At 34.4% G+C, this 25,191-nt stretch overlaps 1 protein-coding gene across 2 annotated transcripts in view; it reads right to left on the reverse strand.

Annotated features, from left to right (window-relative positions):
* Positions 1-9,001: 9,001 nt before the first annotated feature.
* Positions 9,002-25,191, reverse strand: part of LOC148953233 (mitochondrial proton/calcium exchanger protein-like) — a 133,151-nt gene continuing 116,961 nt past the window's right edge. For both annotated transcript variants that reach the window (XM_089088409.1, XM_089088408.1), the window contains exons 9-12: positions 22,912-23,040; positions 17,891-18,067; positions 12,282-12,458; positions 9,002-9,941 (exon numbers count right to left, since the gene is read on the reverse strand). In XM_089088409.1, coding sequence (XP_088944535.1) covers positions 9,480-9,941; positions 12,282-12,458; positions 17,891-18,067; positions 22,912-23,040 — 945 coding nt within the window. In that variant the 3' untranslated portion in view covers positions 9,002-9,479. The remainder of the gene's footprint in view (positions 9,942-12,281; positions 12,459-17,890; positions 18,068-22,911; positions 23,041-25,191) is intronic.

A 25,191-nucleotide genomic window follows, 5' to 3' on the forward strand; every position in this document is an offset into this window, starting at 1 on the left:
TTCAGAAACAATTTTTGTAAGGCACTGACCTTGACACCTCAGGAAATTCGTTTAAAAGACCTGTTATTTTGAAGGCCCTGTTTTCACGAACCCTCACTTCGACTAAGGCTAACAAGTTGTTTGTAATCAAAGAAGGGCGACCGGAGTGGTCCTCATATACGTTGTAACGGCTATCATTGAAACCTCGTACCCACTTTGCTTTCACTCATAACAGTATAACCGTACATTTTGCAAATCTGTTGATGAATTTCTGCAGCAGGCAGGTACTTTGCTGACGAAAACCGTATCATTGAGCAAGCCACACGCATGGTGGGCGAGTTGACAGCCTTAAACATTTTGAAAGCACAGAACAGAGCAATACGGGTTGGCTACACAGCTGAAATTGAGCACACTTGTTTCCAAGACATAATGGTACACTAAACACGCGCTATTTGCGGTGTGCGCACTAACTACTACTGTCTACAATAAAACAGACCTTAATTAAAAAAACACGCCTCGTAATTTGCTTCCTACAGAAACCAAGCTAATACCTCAATAATTACCACTCTCACTCTTATCATCCCTCTAATACAGGGGTTTAATTGAAATTTTCACGTTCATTATTACCAACTGTTTGATTCTACATAATATTAAAAACGTGGTTCAACTCACTTTCTAGGGCTATAATGGAAGAAAGACTGAGATAGCTAGCAGACTCTACGGATAAAGGATGACAAATTGCCAAAGCTTGTGCTTGTCAACCAACCCTCTAGAGCAGGCCTTCCTAAACTATGGGTCCCGACCCCAAATGGGGTTGCGTAGCAAAATCGTGGGGTCGCAAAAGATTTTAAAGTAAGTAGTTAAATATTAAAGTCAAATATTTATAACATACTACAGGAAAAGATGTATATTGTAAGTTGATGAATTTTAAAAGACTGAAGGTCTGGAATGGAAAAATTGCTGTGCAATATGCAGAGATGGTGCAAGAGCGATGACGGGCAAAAACATTGGTTTTAAATCATTTTTTCAAGCTACTCATCATGACCATATCTTTTTCTCACTGCCTTATTCACCTAGAAGCCCTTGCAGCAAAAAAAAAATTAGCACCATAATTGAACGATGTGCTTCAGAATGCTGTTAAGATTATAAATTTTATTAAGAGTCATTATTATTATTAAAAGAAGGAATTGAAATATTCTTAACCAAACGAAAATATGAACTTGCTGCTTTTCTTCAAAACGACTTATGGCTATCCAAGCTGTGTTACTTGTTGTATATCTTTGCAAAATTAGACGATCTCAGCTTGTCTCTTCAAGGAAAAAATTGCGATATGTTTACTTCTAATGATAAAATTCAAAGTTTTATTAAAAGATTAAAATTTGGAAGGACAGGATAGAAAAAAAATCGTTCGAAATATATTCCAGTATCGACAATTTTATAATCGAGAGGAATCATTGTAAAACTCTTATTTCAAAATTATTGTTGATCACTTAAAAGCGCTAGAAACCTAGTTTCGTACATATTTTTTATTAAATATTTATTTCAAAAAGGTAGCTTGGATTCAAAATCCATTTTGTGTTGATTTAACTGAGATTGATCGCATGCCACTTAAAGCTCAAGAGGAATTTGCTGAGCTTTCGAGTGATTCAAACTTAAAACTACAATTTCCAAAAAAAGCCCTTGATTGAATTCTGGATCAGAACTAGAGCTGAATTTCCCACAATCACAGATATGGCATTATATGATCTTCTGCCATTCGACACCAAATATTTATGTGAATTTATTTTTTAGCTTTAACACATATCAAACCCAAATATCGTTCATCGTAAAAATTTGTTGAAGAGGTCTTAGGTCCAGCAGTGTCAAACATTCCACCAAGAATTAATTTGTTATGCAATAAAAACATCTCACTAAAGTTTTTCCTTTCATTTTAATTTAATATTTATCACTCAACAATTGCATTCGAGTGTACTTGATTGAATTGAACTGGTTCGATTTCTCTTTTATGTACGCTATTGCAAAAAATGCAATTTTTATGAACAATAGGGCAATAAATCTCTTTAAATATGATGAAGACAACTTTCAAGTTTTTTTGAATTTTTATTTTACATTTGTGTACATTCTTAAAGCAATTTAAAAACTATATTTTCATCTGTATATGTATATTGTTACCTTACCTAATAAATGAATCATCAAAAAACATTTATTTGTCTTTCAATTATATTTATATGGGGTCGCCAGAAAACTTGCAATCATAAATGGGGTCGTGAATGAAAAAAAGTTTAGGAAGCCCTGCTCTAGAGCCAAACGAAAAGCAGATCATTTCCAATTGGGGTGGGAGGGTGTCTTAAGGAAAGATTCCAGGGACATTACTGTCGTTGATGCTTGGACAAGTACAAACTGCACTCTTGTTTTCGTGGATGACATCCTTATTACTAGCGGAACATTGTCAGGAATTAAAGAAAATTTTAGGATTCTTGATAAAGAGCATAAGCGTATTGGTCGTTGACTCACTGACAGGAAGACTGAATTTTCAGCCAATAATACCCCTTCTGATTGCTTCACAAATGTCCAGCTAGGTGAACATCCACGTATAAGACACATGGCGTCACAAGTTTCATTACCTACGTGGCGTATATCTTGGCGTCACAATTGGTTGAAATTTTGGTGCCACATGGCGACTTTTAAGTCAATTTTATGCTAGTACATCTAAAAAGGCGCATTTTAGTTACAATGAATTTTAAATTTTACTATCCAATCCTATCTAGGTTGTATAATACATTTGATGTTCTGTATTTGGCTTTTGACACTGATTAGAGAAATTTGAAGTTTCTCATTTGATTTTTTCCAGGGTGGCATATTATGTTTCTAATTATTTTTAGTTTTGTCATAATTGCATTTGGTTCTTCTTTTGCTGGGGGGAAAAAGAGAGAGAAAAAGAAACAAATGTGAAGATTTTGACAAAGACTGAGAAAATGAATCCAGAGATTTTCCATTCAAATCAAAAAAAATTTTCATCGGGTAGATGAAAAACAAGGAAAAAGGGTAAAAAAAACTTTATGCTTACAAAAAAAAATAAAAAGCGTAAATCAAATCAAAACAAGTAGCAAAAAAAACTTACAACAGCAGCTCTGCCATTACCCATAGATAAAGGAGGAAACCAGCTTTATAGCAAACAATAGCTCTGTTGTAAATACACTTTAGAAGAATAAACAGTTGCTGAAAAAGTGAATGACGAGCTCCAACTAGACGTCCATACTAATCTTTTTTCTTTTCTTTTTTCCAAAAAGGTACGTCTACAAAAAAAAGGACTAGAACCGTAGACCAGCTTGAAGCAGTCACCTAGATTCATGTAGAACGGGTTCTAGTGACTCAGATCGATTTTAGGATGTTGAAGTTTTATCATACCCAGCGCAATAGCACTGCCTAAGTAAAGAGTGAAGTGAGCACAATGCATTACCTTTTCTTACCAGGGCACTTTGTATTAAAGGAGTTGTCGAAGAAACTTTGGAAGGGAATAATTTGATTGAAAATCAAAAGTCCTAGTGCCCATTTTAGGAGACAAAAGAGATTGGAGGGTAACCAGTCCCCATCCCATACACCTTTTTAAGACCTAGTTTTATTAAAACAACAATAAAACACCTGTTCTCATTAATAATAGCTTAAGCTGTGTTTACAATTTTTACTCTACTGAGCATTACTTTATTCTTTGTAGCGCTACTAGTTTTTAAAGTGATTTAAGTGCCATATTATAGCGTCAAATACCTCATGCTCTTCAGTGCACCGCGTTCTTTAATGCCATGCTTTTACAGCTTTTTTTGTATGGTAGTGTGTAATTGCAAACCAGCTACTGTGGAGGTCAGTGGAAGAGTGGAGTGTCTGAAGCCTCAAAACAACATCTCTAAGTGCAAAAATGGATCCAATCATGCTCTTCAGTGCAACATGTTCTTTGGTGCATTTTTTTACAGCCTTTATTTATGAACAGTAGTGAATAATTGTACACCAGCTATTGTGGAGAAGGTCAGTGGATCTTTCTGTGAGTGGAACATCTGTCGCCTCAAAAGTGCATCACTGGGTGCAAGAAATGCATCCAATCATGCTCTTTAGTATGTTTTATTTATGAACAGTATAATGCACACCAGCTATTATGGAAAAGGCTAATGGATATTTCTGTAAGTGAAAAAGTGAAGCGTCTGAAATCTCAACAATACATCTCTAGGTGCAAAAAAATGTATCCAATCATGATTTTCCGCGCACGACATTCTTTAACACAATTCTTTTAAGTCTTTACTGTTTACTTGCACACCAGATATTATGCAGGAGGCCAGTGGATCTTTCTGTGAGTGGAAGAATGCGGCACCTGAAGCCTGAAGAGTACACCTCGAAGTGCAAAAAATGCACCCAGCCATGCTGTTCAGTGCATCACGTTCTTTGACAAAATTCTTTTAAAGCCTTTATTTATGCACAGTAGTGTATAATTGCACACTAGCTATCATGGAGGAGGTGAACGGATCTTTCCGTGAGTGGATGAGTGGAGCGTCTGAAGCCTCAGAAGTACATATTTAGGTACAAAAAAGGATGCAATGAAAACAAGAGCTGCCCAAAGAGACCCTCTTAAAATAAAAATAAAACTCTATGATCATTTGTTCCTAGGTTTTCCTGGTTCCTAGGCATTCTTCTTGCTGGGAACCTCTTCTGGGTATAATAGTTCTGAAATAAAAATGAAGATACCAAGGAATCTCAGAACTCATAGAAAGTTCGAACACATTTTTCCTGGTTCCATTCTAAAAGTGGGTTTTTAGTGTTTAATTCAGTCTGACATCTCTTATTGCCCTAATATATCGATATCAACATCTTCCTACCCTCTGATACCACTCTCTAGGGTATGTGAAAAATCTTAGATCAGTGACATGATAGTGCAATAACAAGCTTTTTAAAGAAAAGTACTTTCAAAAATCGGCTGTAAAGTTAAAAAACCTGATAAAACTTAGTTTTACATAAAATTAGGAGCTTTCAATTTCAAAACTCATATTATAAAACATGATTTTTTTTGATTTTTTTTTGTAGCAGACGAAGTTAATTTTGGTGATGAACTATGGGATCTAGCTTAAGCTCATTCATACCAATGTTCACTGTCGTAGGTTCGGCCATTTAATGATGTATAGATGGGTGTGGTTCTTACCCAAAAATTTCATTTACAAAAAAAAAAAAACTAGAAAACTCTTGTAGAAACACGTTGAAATATTCATTTTTTGGTAAAATTAATTAATGAAAAAAATGTATAATATCAATTAATAGAGGTTAAGTGAAGAGCGTCGTTTAATAAGGAAAAATGCTACGTACAACATACCATGATTAAAGACAGGTGTACGGAGGTCGACACCACAATTTCAAAAGTTTACCCTTGTAATTTATGTATGTTCATCACGAACGCTGATTGAAGTGGAAATTAATTTCGTTGTTCTGCACATTCAAGGTCACCTTTACTTGAATCGAGCGTAACTCGATGAATGTGAATTTCTTTTCCAGCTTTTCCCCCAGTGATTGTTTTTGCTCTAGTTATGCTATATTACATAATTCACTGACAACCAGGCGTGTTCCGTTGCAAATACTCTCTGAAATACCTAAATCAGGCATAAACATAATTGTCCTATTACTCTTTAGTTTTAAGTCATGTGGTGGTACAGGCGGTAAATCTGCAATCCTGCAAACCCCGTCCCCTCCATCAACCGGGACAAGGGCTGTAAGTTATGCAAGTTTCTCATTGCTAACATATAAGGTTTAAAAGGTTCGATCATGGGATTATTTGAGAGAATCAAGGGAATTTTTGGGTCTAGAGCAAAATCGGGGGGGGGGGGGGTACGGGTGCCAATGACACTCAAGCAAAATGTTGGGAGGAGGTGTCGGTATTGCTTTCGTCAGGCCAGACGGTTGGGTCTAGGCGTTTATCCCCGCCAGCAAATACTATCCCGGAAAATAACCCCCCATGGAAAAATAGCCCCCGCGGAAATTATATTTTTCCAAATTTGAGAATTGTATTTGAGTTGTGTTATTTTCAATGTAGATTATCATGGGATTATCAAGTTTGGATGGGAAAAAGTTTGTTTTAACTAGAAAGTTTGTTTCCAAGTCTCCTGGCCTTCTTCCGCCATATTACTACCTTACAGAAAGAGGGTATCACGAACGTGCTACCCTCGCTCACTGTGGTTTGGCTGCTCAAGAGTCATTAAAACGCCTCCAAACTTGAAAATTTCATGAAGTATCCGTATTTTTTAAAACATATTTAATGCATATTGCTCTCGACACTTAAAATGCACCTACAATTTAAATTTTTTTTTTTTGCGAATGAATCCCGTGCCGATTATATAGGGCACTTGTTTAGATACGATCACCCCTGGGAAAAACTTAGGCGTGTAAGGTTGTCCTATTTTGAGGACCAGGAACACAAAGAGGTAGGTCGGAGGCTTGCTCCTTCACCCTCTATAACGTATGCTTGTTGCCTTAAGCAGACTTTGGGTAACTTGCATTACTAAATGATCTTCCTTAACGTATCAATTTTAACCTTTAAAATTATTTACCCCCAAGGCCCTAAGGAAACAATCAAAATTTGGTAGCGTAATTGAGGTAATGCAGTTCGAATCGGTGGTAAAAGATATTCAGAAGTTTCATAAGAGTCCTTCAATTGGCTTTCAATTTTTTCTTTCTAAAAATCTGTAAATGTTGACATGGTTAATGCTGCTAGTTTCAACGGCGAAAGCTATCCAGAAACGTTTTCTTAAAACAACTTAAACAACAGCAACAATTTTGTTTTTGTTTAGGTCTGCACTGCAAGTGCAACTAAAATTATGTCTGTACAAGGAAAATAAAACATAATTGAAACGTAAAACGTAAATTGAAAAATTGAACCTTAAACTATAAGCAAAATTTGAAACAGAATTTCAAGGCCAAAACTAGTACATAAACAAAACACAGAGCCACAAAACATAAGAACGATCATAAATAATAAAGAAAACACCTGATCTGCACGTTAACACTACTTACCGAAATAAATAATCGTTCCTAGTCTATTTTTATTGGAGGAATGACGGACTGGGGAGGTAAGGTTGGGCAGGGTTGAGAGGTCAGCTTTTTTGCATTATATAGGCTATAGGCAATTTGTTTTGCTCTATTTATAATACTTTTAACTACTTATATATTTAATACGTAAAGAGTTACGCAGACTGTCGCACATCCGCAAACCATCATATGTTCTTTTTCCAGCGCAAAAGTGTTGTATTTATTTATTAGTGGAAGCTAAAAATAAAAATTTGAACTATTTTTAGAAGTAACAACCAGCAATGAATGGTCATTTTGAATTCCCTCCACCGCTTGTTTTATGGGCTTGGTTAAATCGGCTTTAATGCCATAACGGTAATGACTGATGACAGCGGTAATGTTAGCGGTCACAATAACGGTAACAAACTTATAAAAGCAATGATAGTTTCCAACAGAGAAAAATTTAGTTCTTAAAGGTAAAATAAATAAAAATCCGCTAAAATACGGAATAAATTCTTCTAATTTTGGGGTTTTACGCTACTCTTTACTTTCATAATAACAGCATAGACCAGGAATATTCCCAGAAATCAAGAGGGAATAAATATCAATTTCTACCTCAGAGTTCCTGCGATATTTACAAAATATTGTAAATCCCAAATGCAATTTTTCAACCTTAATGAAGAAGTTTTTCTTAATTTTACAGGAAAAAAGAATAAACATGTGCAACACGCCCTATTAAGAACCGTTATGTCCTAATAGCATTCTTAATAGTTACGTGCAAGTTCACGTTTCAGAATGTGTGATGGGAATCAAAATATTTTTATAGCAAAAGCTATGAATTGTCCAAATAAAATAAGCTGCCCAAAATAAAATGAAGTATATCATACTTTTTCCTTTATGAAGATTCCTACAGGGAATGATTATTTGTTGGTTAAAATTGTAATATCAACCTTTGAGTGATGGCTAAACATATGTATTAAAATTGCATGTATCTAAAAAATTTTATGACTTGTGCACAAAAGCAATCTATCGACAGTTGAATTAAAGAAAAAAAAAAACACTCCTTCCAATGAAAAAATGAGAAAAACCAATTTCCTTTTACAATTGAAAGCAAAAAGAGACTTGAACTCCAAATTTCGTAGATAAAACAATAATTTAATGTCAGGTAACCTAATTTAAAAGGCAAAAGTAAAAAAAAAGAACAATATATTGTAACGGAGCGTTTTTGTCTTTTTTTCATTATTAAGCATGGGATGATTTGGGTTAACTTAATACGGACTTTTATTTGCCTTTTAGGAAATCCATTAATGTTATAATTTATGCAAATATGAAAGTTTTTAGTATTTTATTTTAATTTTATTACTTCGTTTCTTAACTTACTATCTTTTATGAAATATAACGAAATTCCGTAACTATGGAGAAAATCCTGGAGTCTAAATTCATAAAACATGTCACAAGTATCCAATTTTTTTACATGTGTTTTACTTTATTGCTTTAGAAGCTCAAGACTTACTGTCTGTAGAAAAAAAACCACAAGTTATAGTAAAGTAATTTGGATTCTTTGAAAATTATTTTAGAAGAATGATTTTATTAAATAATTGTTCATACTGTGCCTATAATCAACCAAATACTCACCGTGAGCTTAGAATATATCACTTTGCACAAAAATAACATTATCATCCCACAAATAATCCAAACCCCTACAAGGATTAGATACCTTTTCGACTGACAAAATCCGAACGAGATCATTGCAAGGACGAAAACCCTTACAAGGATTAGAGGCCTTTTCGATTGAAAAAATTTAGACAATTGCGGACGAGAATTCACATCAAATCAGAGGCCGAATTCTCAAATCGAAGATCTGATAGTCAGTTCCGATTTCTGTTCACAGTCTGATCATGGATTTTGATATTAAGTTCAATAACAAATTTTATTTTATATTCCTTGATAGACCCCAAGAAAATCTGGGCTGTGTTTTTTTTATTGGGGGGGGGGGGGAATGGTCAGATAGAATTATGAAAAATGGGTAAAATCTGGTAAGTGAAACTTTGATAAAAATAAAAACTCTAATAAAACTCTGTTGCAGGATTTCCAACCTTTTCAACTATTCAAATATCCCAGCAAAATATGATTTCTTTACAGTTAGGATCGGGAAATTTTATTTTCTTTATATAGTCCCAATCTAAAGCGAGAATCTGCTTTGCCAATAAAAACACATTAAAAAGTTCCTCTGAAGGGAAGAATTTTTGTCTCATAACTGTGTCTTAGGCTTGAAATTGCAAACTCCATGTGTTTTCTCAAGTTTCTTTTATTAAAACACCAATTCTTTCCACCCCTCTTTACAGTTCCGTCCCTCGAACCTCCAGGTACAAAATAAAATGCATTCCAATCAGTAGAACAAGTGGATCAGCAGCTACGAGATCACCAAATAAATACAAATATTACAGGCTATCTTAGATGACATCTTATACTCGATTCTCTTTATCTCCATTTTTCTCATCGAGCTGCTTAGGTGGGGGAATCATCTCTTTTAGTTTCTCCTCCTCCTTGTGATTCCCCAAAGTTTCAACTTCTATTTTCACTTTTTTTTTATCCTCCTCGAGGCTAACCAACACATTTTTAGTTTCCACCGTTTGTCCATGATTCAGCTTCTCCTGTACATTCATTTCCATCTGCTCTTTCATTTTGGGAGTCACATTAGCATCAATAACAATCCCAGATTTTTCTCTATAACGAATTGGCATGGGACCGGTAAGTGAATCATTAGATCCTGCCGGGGGTGATTCCTTCGTAACGAGTTTGGCTTTACTCGGATGATACATTGTGATTTCGCGACTTATCTCTCCTTCTTTTTGAAGCATGTCAATTATGTCGGATACTTGCTTTCCTGACAGATCAAAATGTTCCTTCCCAATCATTTCAATGACCTAGAACAGAAGTGATATTACTGTTGTTCATATTGGCGAAGGAAAAACTGATCTACAAACCGAAAATATAAGGAAACAATGCAACAAACATGAATAAGAGTCATTTTTGTGTTACATTTCCAGTGTTTTGTAACGAAACAAGCAAAAATTTCCTTTATAGATTTGTTCACATTATATTGATACAGCAAGACGCATACGTAGATAATGCATCAAAATTGGCTGAAATGCCATTATTTGTTACAATTGAATTTTTAACTTTTCCACAAGTCGGGATAAGTGTTTATATACGATTTCTGTGGGCTTAAATGGGTAGGAAATTTTTGGTCCAAAATTTGACTATTATTGTAGCTGGGGAGTTCGGTTGTCCTCAGCCAGGACCTAGTAATTAAATTTTCCAAGTTTACAAAAAAAGGAAAAATATCTTCTTTTTTTTTCGTTTCCGATACGAGAGAAATATATGAAGATACAAAGATTCGTCAATAGGTTTTCTTAAGTCTATTTTATCCCGTCGTTACCACTCCGTTTCCTATTGACTGTAGATACAAGATTGTGTCCCATGGATCCACAAGTGCTGTCATCTGCTCTTACCAGCTATCTCTGTTTGTGATTGAGCTTTAGTTTGCTATTTTAATTTCTGTGTTTGGGGCTGAGGCAGGGGAATGGTATCACACGTGTCTCATGAACTTTAATAGTTCTCTCATTATTAAAGAAATTTAAGGTTTCCTTTTGCTCCTTTCTTAGTAGTGATATTAGAAAGTTGGCCCATGGCAAGAACATCAGTTTTTGAATTAAAAGAGATACATTTTCTTATCGCTGAACAATACCCCTTAGAGACGTGATACATGCACGTTGCATCAGTTCTTTGTGCAAATATTTGTTCATGAGGTACATCATTTGGAAAATTTTGAGGGGCGGACACCTTGTTTGTTGTAGAACAAAAAAGTAAGAGCTTGCACCCCCCCCCCTCCCCATCTGCGAACTCAACTTTTTTGGATTGTGCTTAACGTTATTTGTATCAATACAAAAAAGGTAGGCACAATGCACCTTTTTGAACCAGATTCACGCTAGAATTTTCCATTTTATTTACGACAACTGAATATTAGGTTTTACTGTATTATTATTTGATTTAAAGGCTGGGGACATCGATTGCCACATCCACCAAATGTTAAAAAAACGAAATAAATGTAATACTCTCACGTAAGTTATACAGTAGTAGTTTTAATTAGTCCCAGTCCCTGTGCTTAGTTACTCACCGTGCTAGAAGCGAAATTATGCAATAATTTTCAGTCTACTTAATTGGAGCATATAGAGGGCAAATTGCCCCTCCATCACCCCCCTGTCCCCTCCTATCGCCAACTTCTTCACAGAAAGGTGGACATATTGCATTTTGCTTGAAATGGGACTACGCAAGGATTTTCAATTTCTGTTGATGGAGGAAAGAAGTAAACCTTTACCCTTCCAAGCCATCTGCCCCTCCCATCTCAAATTTTTTTGGCAAAAAAGTAGGTAGGTTGCACCTTATTAAATAAGAATCATGTAGGGAATCTTTCATTAGATAAAAAGGCTGGGGTTTTGTTTTTCAGCTCTGGATGAAAAAGGCTACACAAAAGTCCTCTTTTAAACAGGGGATAGCTATTTGAAACTATTTTCTGTTATGATGTTGTTGTTTTGTCCGATGTGTGGGGATTAAAATGATGATTTCATTCATTTTTTATGTTTATGTAAGGAGTTAAGAGGTTGAGAGGAAATTTGTCTAGGGTGGTTCGAAAGGGAGGAATTGGTGGGTAAAATATTAAGAGATAGAAATTTTCTGGGGATAAAGAATTTGGGAAGGTTTATTGGATTGGGCATGGAGCATAGGGATCATTTTCTTTAGATTTATTTTTATTTTATTTTTGTTTTGTGTATAATAAGGCTGTTTTTATTTATTATTTTTGAAGCGTATTGTGTATTAACCATGGCCCAGTAGGGCTTTTAGTGTTAATAAATCATAGCATATTCGGTTCTGAGACTTGAGCGAGTACTTGATTTAAGTAGACGAGTTTGGCTCTCTTCCAAATAAACCATTTTCATTCTCCACTGAAATTTTAATCTATTATGCTGATTTATTTTAATTTCATTTCATTTGCATTTTCATGCATACGTAGTTTTTACGCTCCATTTAAGCAAAAATAATGTTTGAAAAATACAAGCAGAGGCATTATACAAGTTCTCAAATTCGTTTGGCGCCTCAAATATACCAAAACCAAACCAAAGTATTACAAGTCTAGATTTCAAACAACTGAATTTCACTCAGCAAACGTTTGATACGGCTAAAAAAAAGATAAACAACGAACGAACCTTCATGACGTCATCGACCTTGATTGATCCATCCCGATCCGTGTCAAGCTTCCCCAGAACCTTTTCTATTTTCTCTAGTTTGACATCGTCATCAATTCTTTGCAACTTTTTAATTGCTTGAATTAACTCCGTAACTGACACTAATTCATCAGAAACAATACCATTTTCAGCACTAACCTGCAATAATACTACTTTTACACGTCATCTATTAACAATTATAGAAAGTGATTACAAAGTCTGCAATCGACGGATTCATGCGAGGCCTAGTATGCAACAAACTCGATTCAGCCCTACTTGTCAAGTGTATAATGTTGAGTTCTAATTTAAATTCTTTTATCACTTGAAATTTTGAGGTTGAAATTAAATATTTTTACATCTACTAACATTAAAATGAATCAGTCTTGTAAGCCCTCGACTGAATTTTTTAACCAAAATCCCAAGTTTTCCTTAGAAAAATGTGTCTTATAATATTTACAAGTATCATGTAAAGCGAGGATTCTGGGGGGGGGGGGGGTGGCTTGCAGCAATCACTGTCAATTCTATGCAAGCAATATCATATTTTAAAAACACGAAGAAGATTATACATATAAGTAAAAAGCGATTTTCCTTGTTACTCAAGATTGGTGACTGTAGTTCTCCTAAACGGGGTTTTCGGTTATGGAGTTTAATGGTGCAGTTTTCATTTGATCCGACACCATTTTTGAGAGGTAATAGACTATTTTTCAAAATTCACATACATTTGTTTTCACAATAGGCCTTTACAGTAAAGATTAACCGAAATAATAATTACCATTCCTAAATAAGTTTCAAATAGCATCCCTTCCTTACATAACAGTTTTTTTTTTTAATACGTTTCTAAATTTCCGGTTACCATGGGCTAAGGTATACCAAAAAAAATATACAAAAATATTTTGCCGAAATAGAAGATAGTTTTACATTTTTTTGGGATATCTTTATCTTTTTTCAATATTTAGGGCAGTATCATGGACAAGTGACTACATTAGAAAAGGTGCAATTTTCGGCGTACGCGCGGTACTAGAATTAAACACAAATATTGAGAAGTGTGTTCCTTACTTTTGTATTTTACTTTAACTACTTTCACATTTACGTCTTTTTTTACTTATGCTTTACTTACTTTTATTTTTCACGGGTACTAGTGTCCTAAGTTAGTGCGAGCTAAGGGACATGTTTCTCAGGCTCACATTTTAAAAGAAAGAAAAGGAAAACTAAACGACCAAAGGACAGGTTCCGCCTAATCCTGAACTATTGGAGCAACATCAATACCTAACGAATAGTCTAGTTGGAATATAGGTAAGTAAAAGAAAGGTAGGGGATTAGTTCCATTAAAAGGAACAATGGGTTTATTTGATAGCCACAGTATATGCAGTTGTTTTACATAAATAAAAGATACAGTATATATGCCGGTGTGTCTAAAATCCCTTTGACTCAGGCCGTTTTAGTTCTACCCAGACTGATTGCATCTTTTTGAATAAAGATGCCCTAATGCCCTAGAACGATTCTATGCCTGTTTAATAAATTAATAATTTGAATTAATTAGTATTTTGATTCTCAAAGGTCCGAGGGAGAAAGTATCTTTCATAAATCTCGTCTTAGTGTCCTACCTAAACATAATTCATAGGAATACAAATCAAAATCAGACAAAGTAAAACTCAAACTATTAAACTAACCTTTAAAAACTAATCCATGAAACAAAACACAGCAATAGTTCAATACACAGTTTCAAGATTATCTAGTCGCAGGAGACGAGTGGTCCACCTGAAGAAGTAATTTTCTTGCAATAACTATTCAGATCCTTTTTGAATAAGCTAACTCAGTCAGTAGAGTTGGACTTGCAATCTTTTGAACTGCTCATAATACTGGTTGAAACGGAACTTTTCTATAGAGCTGGACTTACAATATTTTAAAATACAAATAATTCTGACTAAAACAAAACCGTTTTAGTTGTTGTGATGCTTGTGATACAAGTGCTCACGAGGGAAAAATGATCAATTGTCACATAATGTGTCGCATATATCTTTTTTTACGAGTTCGATGTAGAAGGAGAGCTTTTTGAGGTAAAATGGTAGTTCTCGGAAGAAAAAAGAATTTCCAAAGAAAGTACGGATTAATGACCAGTTACAACGTGGTGTCTTGTTTCTATAGGTGTGAATCATATTGCAATCTTCATTCGGGTTAGTTTTTACTTTGCCTTTTCCCGTTAAGAAAAATACTTGGAATTTTACGAAAAATTTCGGAAACATATTTTGCCTAAAAGTTCCATCCCAGCAAGTATTCAACCGTGACGAATCCACATTGTTCTGGAAGAAGGCCTGCATGCGCGGGACTTCTTAAAACGGTATAATCAAATAGCAGGCTCTTTTTATCATCAAATTATGTACTCTTGAAGATACGGCATTGAAAATAAGTGCTGTAAGATGGATTGATCACTTTTCACTTCTACAAAAAAACTCCCTTGTCCCCATTCCAAGCCATTATTCAGTAATAGCCACTCATCCTTTTCATTAACATTCTTGGCCCTTGTCTGCTGAGGAGATCGACCCAGAGAGCTATTGGTAAGTCAAAAAGAAAAACATGAATAATCCGATAACTTTAACACATTTGCATGTTATGATACCTTCACAGAAATACTCAAAACAGGTGGCCCTACCAATCTTTTTGTGGATACGCAAGCTCACTAAGGATATTAATAGATCGGTCTACCGAGCTCTGGGTTTGAACGAAGGCTAGTTCAAAAAGAACAATGTTTCCACTTCAATAAAATAGGACTCATAAAAACAGTCCAAGAAATACAACAGAGATTCTCATCCCTGACCTTCTATTTAAGACTCGGCATAAGCTGCAAGTCAAAAGCATCTTAGAGAGAAGCCACTGGATGATCGAAATTCAAAGGTTGTAGAATGGAAACTATTTTTAAATTTCACCAAAAAACTGGATAGTCAAACAGGGTCTATCGGTCCTTACATTACCCTGTCAACTAAGTGTATGGAAGTATAGCTGAAAAATAGTCGAAATCCATGCTTACAACGAATAAACATAGTCAAAAACTTGATATGTCATAGTTTAAAGAATGTCTGGCATGGCTTATTCTATGAATTCAGTTAAACAGTACAAGCTTTGACGAAGTCCATCCTCAAAGTCTAAGAATCCATTTAAGTTCAATAAATTCAAAACTAATTTTAATAAGCTATTATATGGGGATATATCTTGATGGATATAATTTTGACAGTTATATTTCGTATGCCTAAGAATGGGACCCCTTGCCAGAGCATAGTTGAAATTTTAAGCAAAAAATCACTCAACGTGTCATTTGCTTCTCTGTCCCCTATTTTCATTGCAAAAGCCAATCATGATCTACAATGATTTTGTTATTCATATACCACAAAAACTCACAAACGCGTTCTGCATAATTTGACTCTTCATTCAACAAGTAAAAGCATTTAAAGAGAATATCACGGTCACAGTTTCATTCAATTCCTACAGCAAACTCCAACTTTGAAAACTGGTTCCAATTTGAAGGAAAACAACAGGCAAAGTTTATGAAAGAACAGATACAGAACCCCAAAGTTGTGATGACACCCAAATTCCCAATTATTATACCCAAAACGACTGTAAATACCCAAAACTACGTAAAATGGATGTAAAAAGGACGTTCAATTTGAATAGGTTGGATACTGCAAATCCACCTCTACTTGAAATTAAAAAATGGAACATTGGTGTTTATACAGTTGCAAACAGTATTGTCTTCTTCTAAAAAAGATAAATTCCAATTAATTCACCCTGAAAAAATCACATAAATGCAAGATAAAGGCTACAGCCCGGATACATTTTTTTATTTTTTCAACTTTGAATAAAAGAACTTTTACCTATTTATTTCACTAGTTATTTCTTAATAAAATTTTTTTTCGATTTTATATCTTCACAAAAGCACTAAGAAAAAGACTATTTATTTTAGAAACAAACTAAAAAAAAAGTGTTCCTAAAAACTTTCCTTCAAAAGCAGTTCTTAAATAAATACTTTTTTTGAAATACAGGATTTAGATTTGCTTGCTGCAGTTTTCCTTATTAATCTAAATTAGTAACTTCAAAAGCAAATTGAAAACAATCAGAATTGGATAACCAAAATAACTAAGCATATAAATAAGTAATCAGAACTCTATTCTTCCCATCAGTAAGGCGCAAACGCATTTGCGAAAATAATAAACAGTGATGGTTGATAATTACTATTTTATTAAGACAACTGGTAACCCTGTTCGAAATACTGACGTTTTATGCTATAAAAAAACTCTTTCTATAAAAAATAGGGCTGTTTTTAATTTAAATAAACTTATTTTACTAAAAGAGCCCAGCATACACACCGTTTTCCAAAAATAATCCATTATTAAATTCTAGGAAGATGCCCAAAATAACGTTACTTACAAGAAGAATTTATCAAAGTTAACTTACATAGCATTGACAGTGTCTAAGACACAATAAATAAAAATATGTTATTATTATTATTATTATATATATATATATATATATATATATATATATATATATATATATATATATATATATATATATATATATATATATATATATATATATATATATATATATATATATATATATATGTTATATTTATTTATGATATCAATCGCGCTATAGCTTATCTCGTCGGCCCTTACCTTTACTGAAAAGTACGGGATAAGGTTCATTGCGTGGGAAGCAAACGGAAAACATTTCTTTTTTAAAAACCAAGATTACACTCATTGTAATCTTGATTAGCCCCCCCCCCCAATTCCGAATATTATTCAATCTTTACTTTTTGTATAGAATATGAATTTAAAAAAAATCTTTACTTAATTTCTTGGATGAAAGCAATCTTAACATAGCATTGTCGACATCCAAACACAAGACCTTCAAGTGTCTAAAATTCCAAGAAACTTAAGACTTTGAATTAATTGACCATTAAAAACTAGAATTAAAATCCTAAAATTTTCACTGCAATTCAAATATGATTAAAATCAGATTCTGAACTAGGATGATCGTTACTTTAAGGTTGCTTAAACATCAAGTAACATTGTAAAATGTTAATTTGGAAACATTTAAACTTTAAGGAAAGTCATTATAGTCAAGACTTTTTACACTAGATTTATTAAAACAAATCCTTAGTCCAAGTTCTCCAAATTTTTCAGGAGAGGGGTTGAAATTTTGTCGCTAAAAGAGAGTTCAGGAACCCTGGGTTTCTACAAAAACGTTGTATAGCGGCTGTTCTATGTAAACTGTTTATTAAATTAACTATATTTATAATAAATGCATTGAGTAAATATTGGGTTACATAATTTAAGAAAGAGTTCTGAAGCAGGCAAGTACGTGGGCGCAGAGGGACTTCCTTTTCTACCCCTGACCCTAGTTGTTGTTTTTCTTACACTTTCCACACAATTAGCCAATTTTTATCTGTTTTAGGGAAACACAACAAAAAAAGAGCGAAAAAAGCTGACAATAGTCTGTTATTAAAAAGAACTATTTCATGAAAGAAATATTTTTGTTCCAAAATGGAAGAAAAATAAGAGATGAGATTAGAAAAAACTATAGAAAAAACCTACTGTTTTCACTTCTTCCTTAAGAATCTTCCTATTCTTCTCTAAAGAATGCACTAAATCATCTAAATTGCCAATAATATTATTAACTCTCTTATAAAGCCTTCGAGCTGCTTTTGACTCTCTCAAGAACTGCGGAGGCTGACCCGAACTCTTCATAAATTTGTCCAGATCTTTAAGGTCCTAAAAATATAAAAACTGGAATTACTAAACCATTTATTATTGCTTCGAAAGAACAAAAACAACAAGAAATAACAGTTTTCCTGGGGAGGGTATATACATATAGCTAGAAACACAGGATTATGTTTCCACAAATATATGGACCAGAAACTGTCCATTTTGATAAAAAAAAAAAAAAAAAAAAAAAAAAAAAAAATCGATATGAATGAGGCACCTCACAATCCATTGGTTTAGGTAGTCTTGGTTATAAAAAAAAAAAAAAAAAAAAAAAAAAAAAAAAACTATCGAAACGGAAACAAATAAAAAAAAACCGAGTCAGATTTTTATTTAGACAGTGAAAATAAAAAAAAAAACTTATTAATACAAAAATAATGATATAAGTCCGAATATTTCGGCTTCACATACGGAAGGAAACACACAGGCGTTCGAAAAAAAGAAAAAAACGAAAAAAAAACGAAAGGTAGTTCTAATTTCAATAAAATTTAACATAGTATTTTGAATGTCTAATCCGATATTGGATTTGATATTTCAATTTTGTTTAAATGTGAGTTTCCTTTCGTTTTCCTTCTTGTTTTCTTCAGCTTTTGTATATTTTCTTTTTTTCATATGCTTTGTTAAGCTGGTTTGCTGTTTTTTCCCCATTGATGAGGGCTTCCGAATGTGAAATCAAAATATTCCGACTGCTATTATTTTTGGTATAAATAAGTTTTTGATTTTATTTTCCCTGCCTTATTAAAAAACTTTGCCCGTCTTTTATATTTTTTCGTTCCAATTGCAAATGGAATGGCAGAGTGTCTAAGCAATCATTTATAAATAAGCTGTCACTATTTGTCTTTATAAAATACTTTCAAATAAATATAAACGATTAAAATAATAACACTTATGTTAAAACGAAAAAATAGTAAAAAAGAGAAAAACGAGGATTATACAAGCCAGTGAAAAATATGGACTAAAATGCAAATATTTCGGTCAAGATCTCCGCTTGACCGTCCTCAGTGCAAGATAATAACATGTTCCCCGCATGAAGTGGGAAGAGGTCGTAAGGAGGGATATAGGGAAATGCAACTTCTTGGAAGGGGCTAAAGAGGGAAGCTTTGAATAGATTGCGATGCAGGAATAGCATGTGTAGCTGTGTTGGCATTCGGTGGCTTGGTGCTGTAATGGGGTTTAGACATTTCCCCCGAAAATTCCCTTGTGGAAAATTCCACCTTGGGAAAAATCCCCCTCCCAAATTCCCCTGGATAATTTCAGATGTTCAAAATTTTGGATGTTCAAATTTTAGTTTTGCTTTGTTTTAAGGTTATTATCTTGCATTGAGGACGATCAAGCGGAGTTCTTGACCGAAATATTTGCATTTTAGTCCATATTTTTCACTGGCTTGTATAATTCTCGTTTTTCTCTTTTTTACTATTTTTTCGTTTTATCATGATTAGCCAGTGTGGTCTCAGAAATTATTTACGACACTTATGTTTATCCTCAAACTCTAAAATTCAATATATAAATAGGCTAGTGGCCAAACATCTTGGGCCAAACGAAAAGCAGGTCGTCCCCGCATGAAGTGGGAAGAGGTCGTAAAGAGGGATATAGGGAAATGCAACTTCTTGGAAGGGGCTAAAGAGGGAAGCTTTGAATAGATTGCGATGGAGGAGTAGCATGCGTAGCTGTGTTGGCCTTCGGCGGCTTGGTGCTGTAATGGGGTTTAGACATTTCCCCCGAAAATTCCCTTGTGGAAAATTCCACCTTGGGAAAAATCCCCCTCCCACATTCCCCTGGATAATTTCGGATGTTCATCAGAAGAGTAATTAAAAGTGCTATTCACCTGTTTAAGTCAGAGGCAATGCTACAGTGTTGCCTATGGTAGAGCCATAAGGATTCAATGTATTAATATTTATTTATTATTTCCCAGAGGTACTTCATACGGAAGGGGTGTTTGTACAAAATTCGGAGGCTCATTCGATTGCAAATTAAAAGTTCTAGTACCCTTTTTAAAAGTCGGAAGTGATTGGAGGGTAACAAGCCACCACCCACATAGTTTTTCCCCCAAACGCATCGGATCAAAACTTTGAGATAGCCATTTGGTTCAAAATAGCCCAAATGTCAAATAATCATGCCTCCAGATTTGACTTCCCCCCTTCAAGCCCCCAGGGCAAGGGCTGTAATCTATGAAAGTTGCCCATCGGTAATATATAAGGTTCTTATGGAAAAGATGGTCAGAAATTGGTTGGATTGAGTTTTTTTATTTTTTTTTTTCTTTTTTTTTCTTTTTTTTTCTTTTTTTTTTCTTTTTTTTTATCAATAGTGATTGGAAAACCAACCAGTCCCAGTGTCCTAGAATTTTTTTTTAATGTTTGGTCCTTTTTGATACCTTGAAAGTGATCATACACCCATGATCTTTCTTTGGTAAAGAAAAGCACCAACATTTGTAGATGAGAGATATGAACCTCTACAGTAGGGTTCTCTGATTGTTTAGTTGTTAGGGATGGTTCTCTGATTGTTTTGTTGTTAGGGATGACCTGCACTGTTATTATGAAAGTGAAGAGTAACATCAAACCCAAAATTATTAGAATTTATTCCGTATAGGAGGAGGGCTACCTCTTCCTCAACCCCCTTCGTGGTCATAGAAACTTCGGAGGATGCTCATTCGATCGAAAATTGAGAGTTGTAGTCCTTTTCTAGTCCTTTGAGAGTTCTAGTCTAAAATGACTGGAGACCAACCAGCCCCTGTCCTAAAACTGTTTTTGATATCTGGTCCTTTTATTACCCCTTAGGACATCTGATCGATATTTTGATATACCTATTTTGTACTTTCTCTGTGGCTGCTCAATTTTCCATGTTGGGGAATAATCTGAGGTGAATTTCCCGGGGCGATTTTCCCGAGGGGGAATTTTCCAGGGGAGGGGGACACCGGCTCTCGCTGGAGTGAGTTATTAGTATTAGTAGTATTAGCTAATCATCTTTTTTTTTCTTTTACAATACCCAATTAAGTTATTTCTCAAAGAATTTCTGAGCTAAGGAAATAAGGTAAACAAAGAATATTTTCAACTGTTTTAGAGAATAGCAAACTTTCAGTTTGAAGGTCATAAAGAGTATTCTTTTTTCTTTTTCAAGCATTCAAGACAAATCAACAAAATCTGCCGATTACAAACACAAAAAAGAGAAGCACAGAGTATAGGGTGGCATACGGAATTACAAATTGGACGATGGTTTAGATTTGAAGGGACTATTTAATCCATCAGATTGGGATAAATCGGAAGAGATCGATGCAACCAAATCAACAATAAAGCAGATTTAAGAATCCAAAAAATCAATGCATTAGTATTACTATTTGATGCCAGAAAAATTTGACTAAGATGGGCCAAGAAAGTTTTCCTAATAATAATAATAATAATAAAACATTGCGGAGTAACACCACTCTTTTTCATAAGTTAAATTTTAGCGGTATAGACTCGAAAAGCATTTATTTAGAGCAAAATAAAACTCAAGGCAAAAGTAGAAGCCAAAGTCAAAGTAAAATCGGAAAAGATTGATGCTATAAAATAAAAAATTAAAGCAGATTTAAAAATCGAAAAATCCAAGCATTGATATTACTATACGGCGAAAAATTTGACTAAAATGGGCCAAGAAAGTCTTCCTAGGAAGATACGAGTGAAAAGAATATACATAGTGGTGCAACGTAACTCTTTCTGAACAGTTGAATTTTAGAGGCAAGGATTCGTTGACCATTTATTCGGCAAAAAAAAAACCTCAAGACAAAAGTAGACGCAATATGTATTATCAAGATTATTATCTTGTCTGGCTCAATAATCGCTCAATAATCTTTGGCTTGCTAAAAGAAAATTATCTTTTAGCAAGCCAAAGATTATTGAGCTGTTCTTATTACAAGCCTGACTTGTTGATCAACGTTGAAGTCTCAAGCTAATGGTTATCCCCATCTTTCGTAAACCCTTTTTGGTTCTAGATTACAAAGAGGTCCGCAAATAATATCCTTGAAAATATGACAGGATTTAATTTTTACACCAACCAATAAAAAACAATCAAAACTAATCAACTTTAAGGTGCTGACCCGAAGCACTCAGCATCAAAATGACTGCCATGTCCGAAGGACTCTTTTTATATTAAGTACCAGAATCTTAATAACACACAATTTCTCATAAAAAAGGGAGAAAGAGGGGAGGGAGTTGCATTTTTACATAGATAAAATCAAAATCTGTTAAGGAGCCAACCATAAAATTTGCTCGCAGTTTGACAAACGAAGATACTTAAAAGTTTTCTGGTTTTAGGTTTACAATACCTACCTTCAATCAAGAGTTGCCAAATAAACGTTTCTGATCAAAAAGTCAATTATACAATACATCAAATTTTACTTTTAACCAGATTCAAGTTGGCTTTCTCTTTTCATTTATTTATGTCGGTCTCAGTAAGTGGAATCTATGCATTATAAGTTACATACATAGATCATTAAAAATCAAATACAGCCTCTTGAAAAAACACACGCTCGTTTTAAAGAATAATAATAATAATAATAAAATAATACCCCTTCAACCAACATTGGGAAACTTTCTAGAAACTGGTGGTAGCCCTAGTTTTAAATTTCATTGAATTGGACATATACTTGTCAGGTTAGTTTTTGGAAAGGCACACCTGCCTAGAGTCTCAGTCATATTGACCAAGAATTTAAAATTGACATAGGACCGTTAGATTGCCGGGAATGAGAGGCAAACAAGACAGGCCCGCCTATGGTCTGAAGAATCAAAAAGGCGAATAGCACTTTTGTCAGTAGTAAGGGTATCCAAAAATAGGTGCCCTTCCCAAGTGTGAATATATCTCAACTGAAATACGTTTCTTACCTCTTCATAGTCCTGAAGCTCTTTTTTAATTTCACTAAGCTCTTCCTTTTCAAGGAGCAGCTTTCTTTTCTCAACACCTACATTCTCTAGAGCATCCTCTAAGGCAGCTAGATCATCACTGGAAAACTCCTAAAAATAGAACACAAATTTCAAAGACTGAAATAGATCGGGTTTATATTCCCCGTGATACACAGGATTTTGCTGCACCTCTACAACTGAAACCTGCACCGAAAGAACAACACATTTATATCATTAAATTAAGTAGTATCAGATATACCCATCAACGAGTCAGAACTTTGATATTGCTTAGCGAATGATCTAACCCTGTTAAAAAAAAAAAAAAAAAAAACTTTCTTTATCAGCTAGTTTTAAGGAATTATAATAGTAATTATCAATCTAAAAAAGTGAAAATTTCCAAATGCAATCGGGTACATGTATATAGCAGAATCTCAGCTATCTAACAACGACAAAAATGTTGTCTTACGATGAAACATTAACAGCGTAGGAAATGCAGAAAAATAACATACCGCAATATCGAGCACAACTGTGCAGAAATTATGCGACCCATATTAATCTTCAACTGACATACAGTTAATACGATTAACCTCTGTCAAATGAGAATTCAATGCCTTGTGTTATCACAAGGATTTTCATATCATATGTTGTAAACTGACACGAACATTTAAATTATATTTTGCAAAAGAATGCAAAAATCAAATTATATTTGTGCAAGCCGATTTAATCTGTCATATATTTTCATAATTTCAAGAATAATGATTACTACTACAACTACTAACAACTCACCGCAGCACCAAGCTGCCCGAGGCCAACACAACTAAGCAAGCTCCTCCTCTATCCCAATCTATTCAAATCCCCCCTCTTTACACCCTACCATGAAGTTCCTATTTCCCTTTAAATCTTTCTTTATGACGTCCTCCCATCCCAGACGAGGACGACCTGCTTTCCGTTTAGCCCTAGACGGTTGGCCGAAAAGGACAATCTTCGACAATCTATCATCCTTCATCCACAGAACGTGCCCTAGCCATCTCAACCTTTCTTTCATTATAGCCCTAGAAAGCGGGATTGAACCAAATTGTTCGTTCAGCCTACCGTTTGAAATACGGTCAGTCAGCCGGGTACCCAAAACCATCCGTAAGCAATTTCTCTGCAAAACATCTTGCAAATATTCATCTGCTTTTCGGAGCGCCCATGCTTCAGAACAATATTTTACCACTGTCATCACTGTAGCTTCCATTATTCTACCTTGGTTTACAGACTTATCTTCCTATTCTTCCAAACCTTTTTTAAGTGTGAAAAAACACCCTGAGCTTTAACTATTCTAATTTTAACATCTTCACTGTTCCCACCGTTTTTACTAATAATACTAAAAAGGTAAGTGAAGCTGCACGCCTGATCATCTTTTTGTTACCCAACGTCACCTTTTCATCTTCACTTATTCCTAGCCTTAGTGACTTAGTCTTCTTAGCATTCACTTTTAGGCCCATTCTTGCATCATGAACTCGCAAAACCTCTAAAAGTTCATTCATTTTGCCCAAACTTTCATCTAAGATGCTTAAATCATCAGCATAATCCACGTCTAGGAGAGTTTCTCCTCCCCATTTGATTCCGTAGTCTCCCATTGTCTTTCCTGTGCTCACTAAGACAAAGTCCATCAAAATGATCCATATAAAGGGGGATAGAACACAACCCTGCTTAACTCCTCATTTAACACAAAACCAGCTGCTAGCCTCATTTCCTACCTTAACCGCAGCATTGTTATTCTCATACATAGCACTATTCACTTTAATATATTTGTCTAGTATACCATACAAGGATAAAACCTTTGATAAAGCTCTTCTAACAACAGAATCGAACGCTTGCTAATAATATATAAAACTGAGGACCAAAGGTGTTAGACAACTCACGCACTTCTCAATTATTAATCTCAGAGTGAAAATTTGGTCGACACATCATCAAATTACCGAAATTGTTTCCCAGAGGTTACCGAGAAGGTATGTTCCTCAGATAAACCTTACATTAATGAAAAAATAAAAGGACTAATCCATTTGAAACTAAAACTTTTTTTGCCTTGGAAAGAAAGAGGAAGCCTTAACACTCCGTAAACAAATTAAGAAGGAAATACGTCGTGCAGCTTTGCGTTATGGTAAGAATAAATTAAATTACTTAAAACAGAGCAAATCTCAGCAATGGTTTTTAAGAAAGTGAAAGAAATAGGGGGCCGCTCGTGCAAGAACCTTGATTTTCTTCTGGATGAACCGC

Source organism: Artemia sp. Qi Xiang Cuo, chromosome 4 (assembly GCF_049724085.1).
Source record: "Artemia sp. Qi Xiang Cuo chromosome 4, ASM4972408v1, whole genome shotgun sequence".
Classification (NCBI taxonomy): Eukaryota; Metazoa; Arthropoda; class Branchiopoda; order Anostraca; family Artemiidae; genus Artemia; species Artemia sp. Qi Xiang Cuo.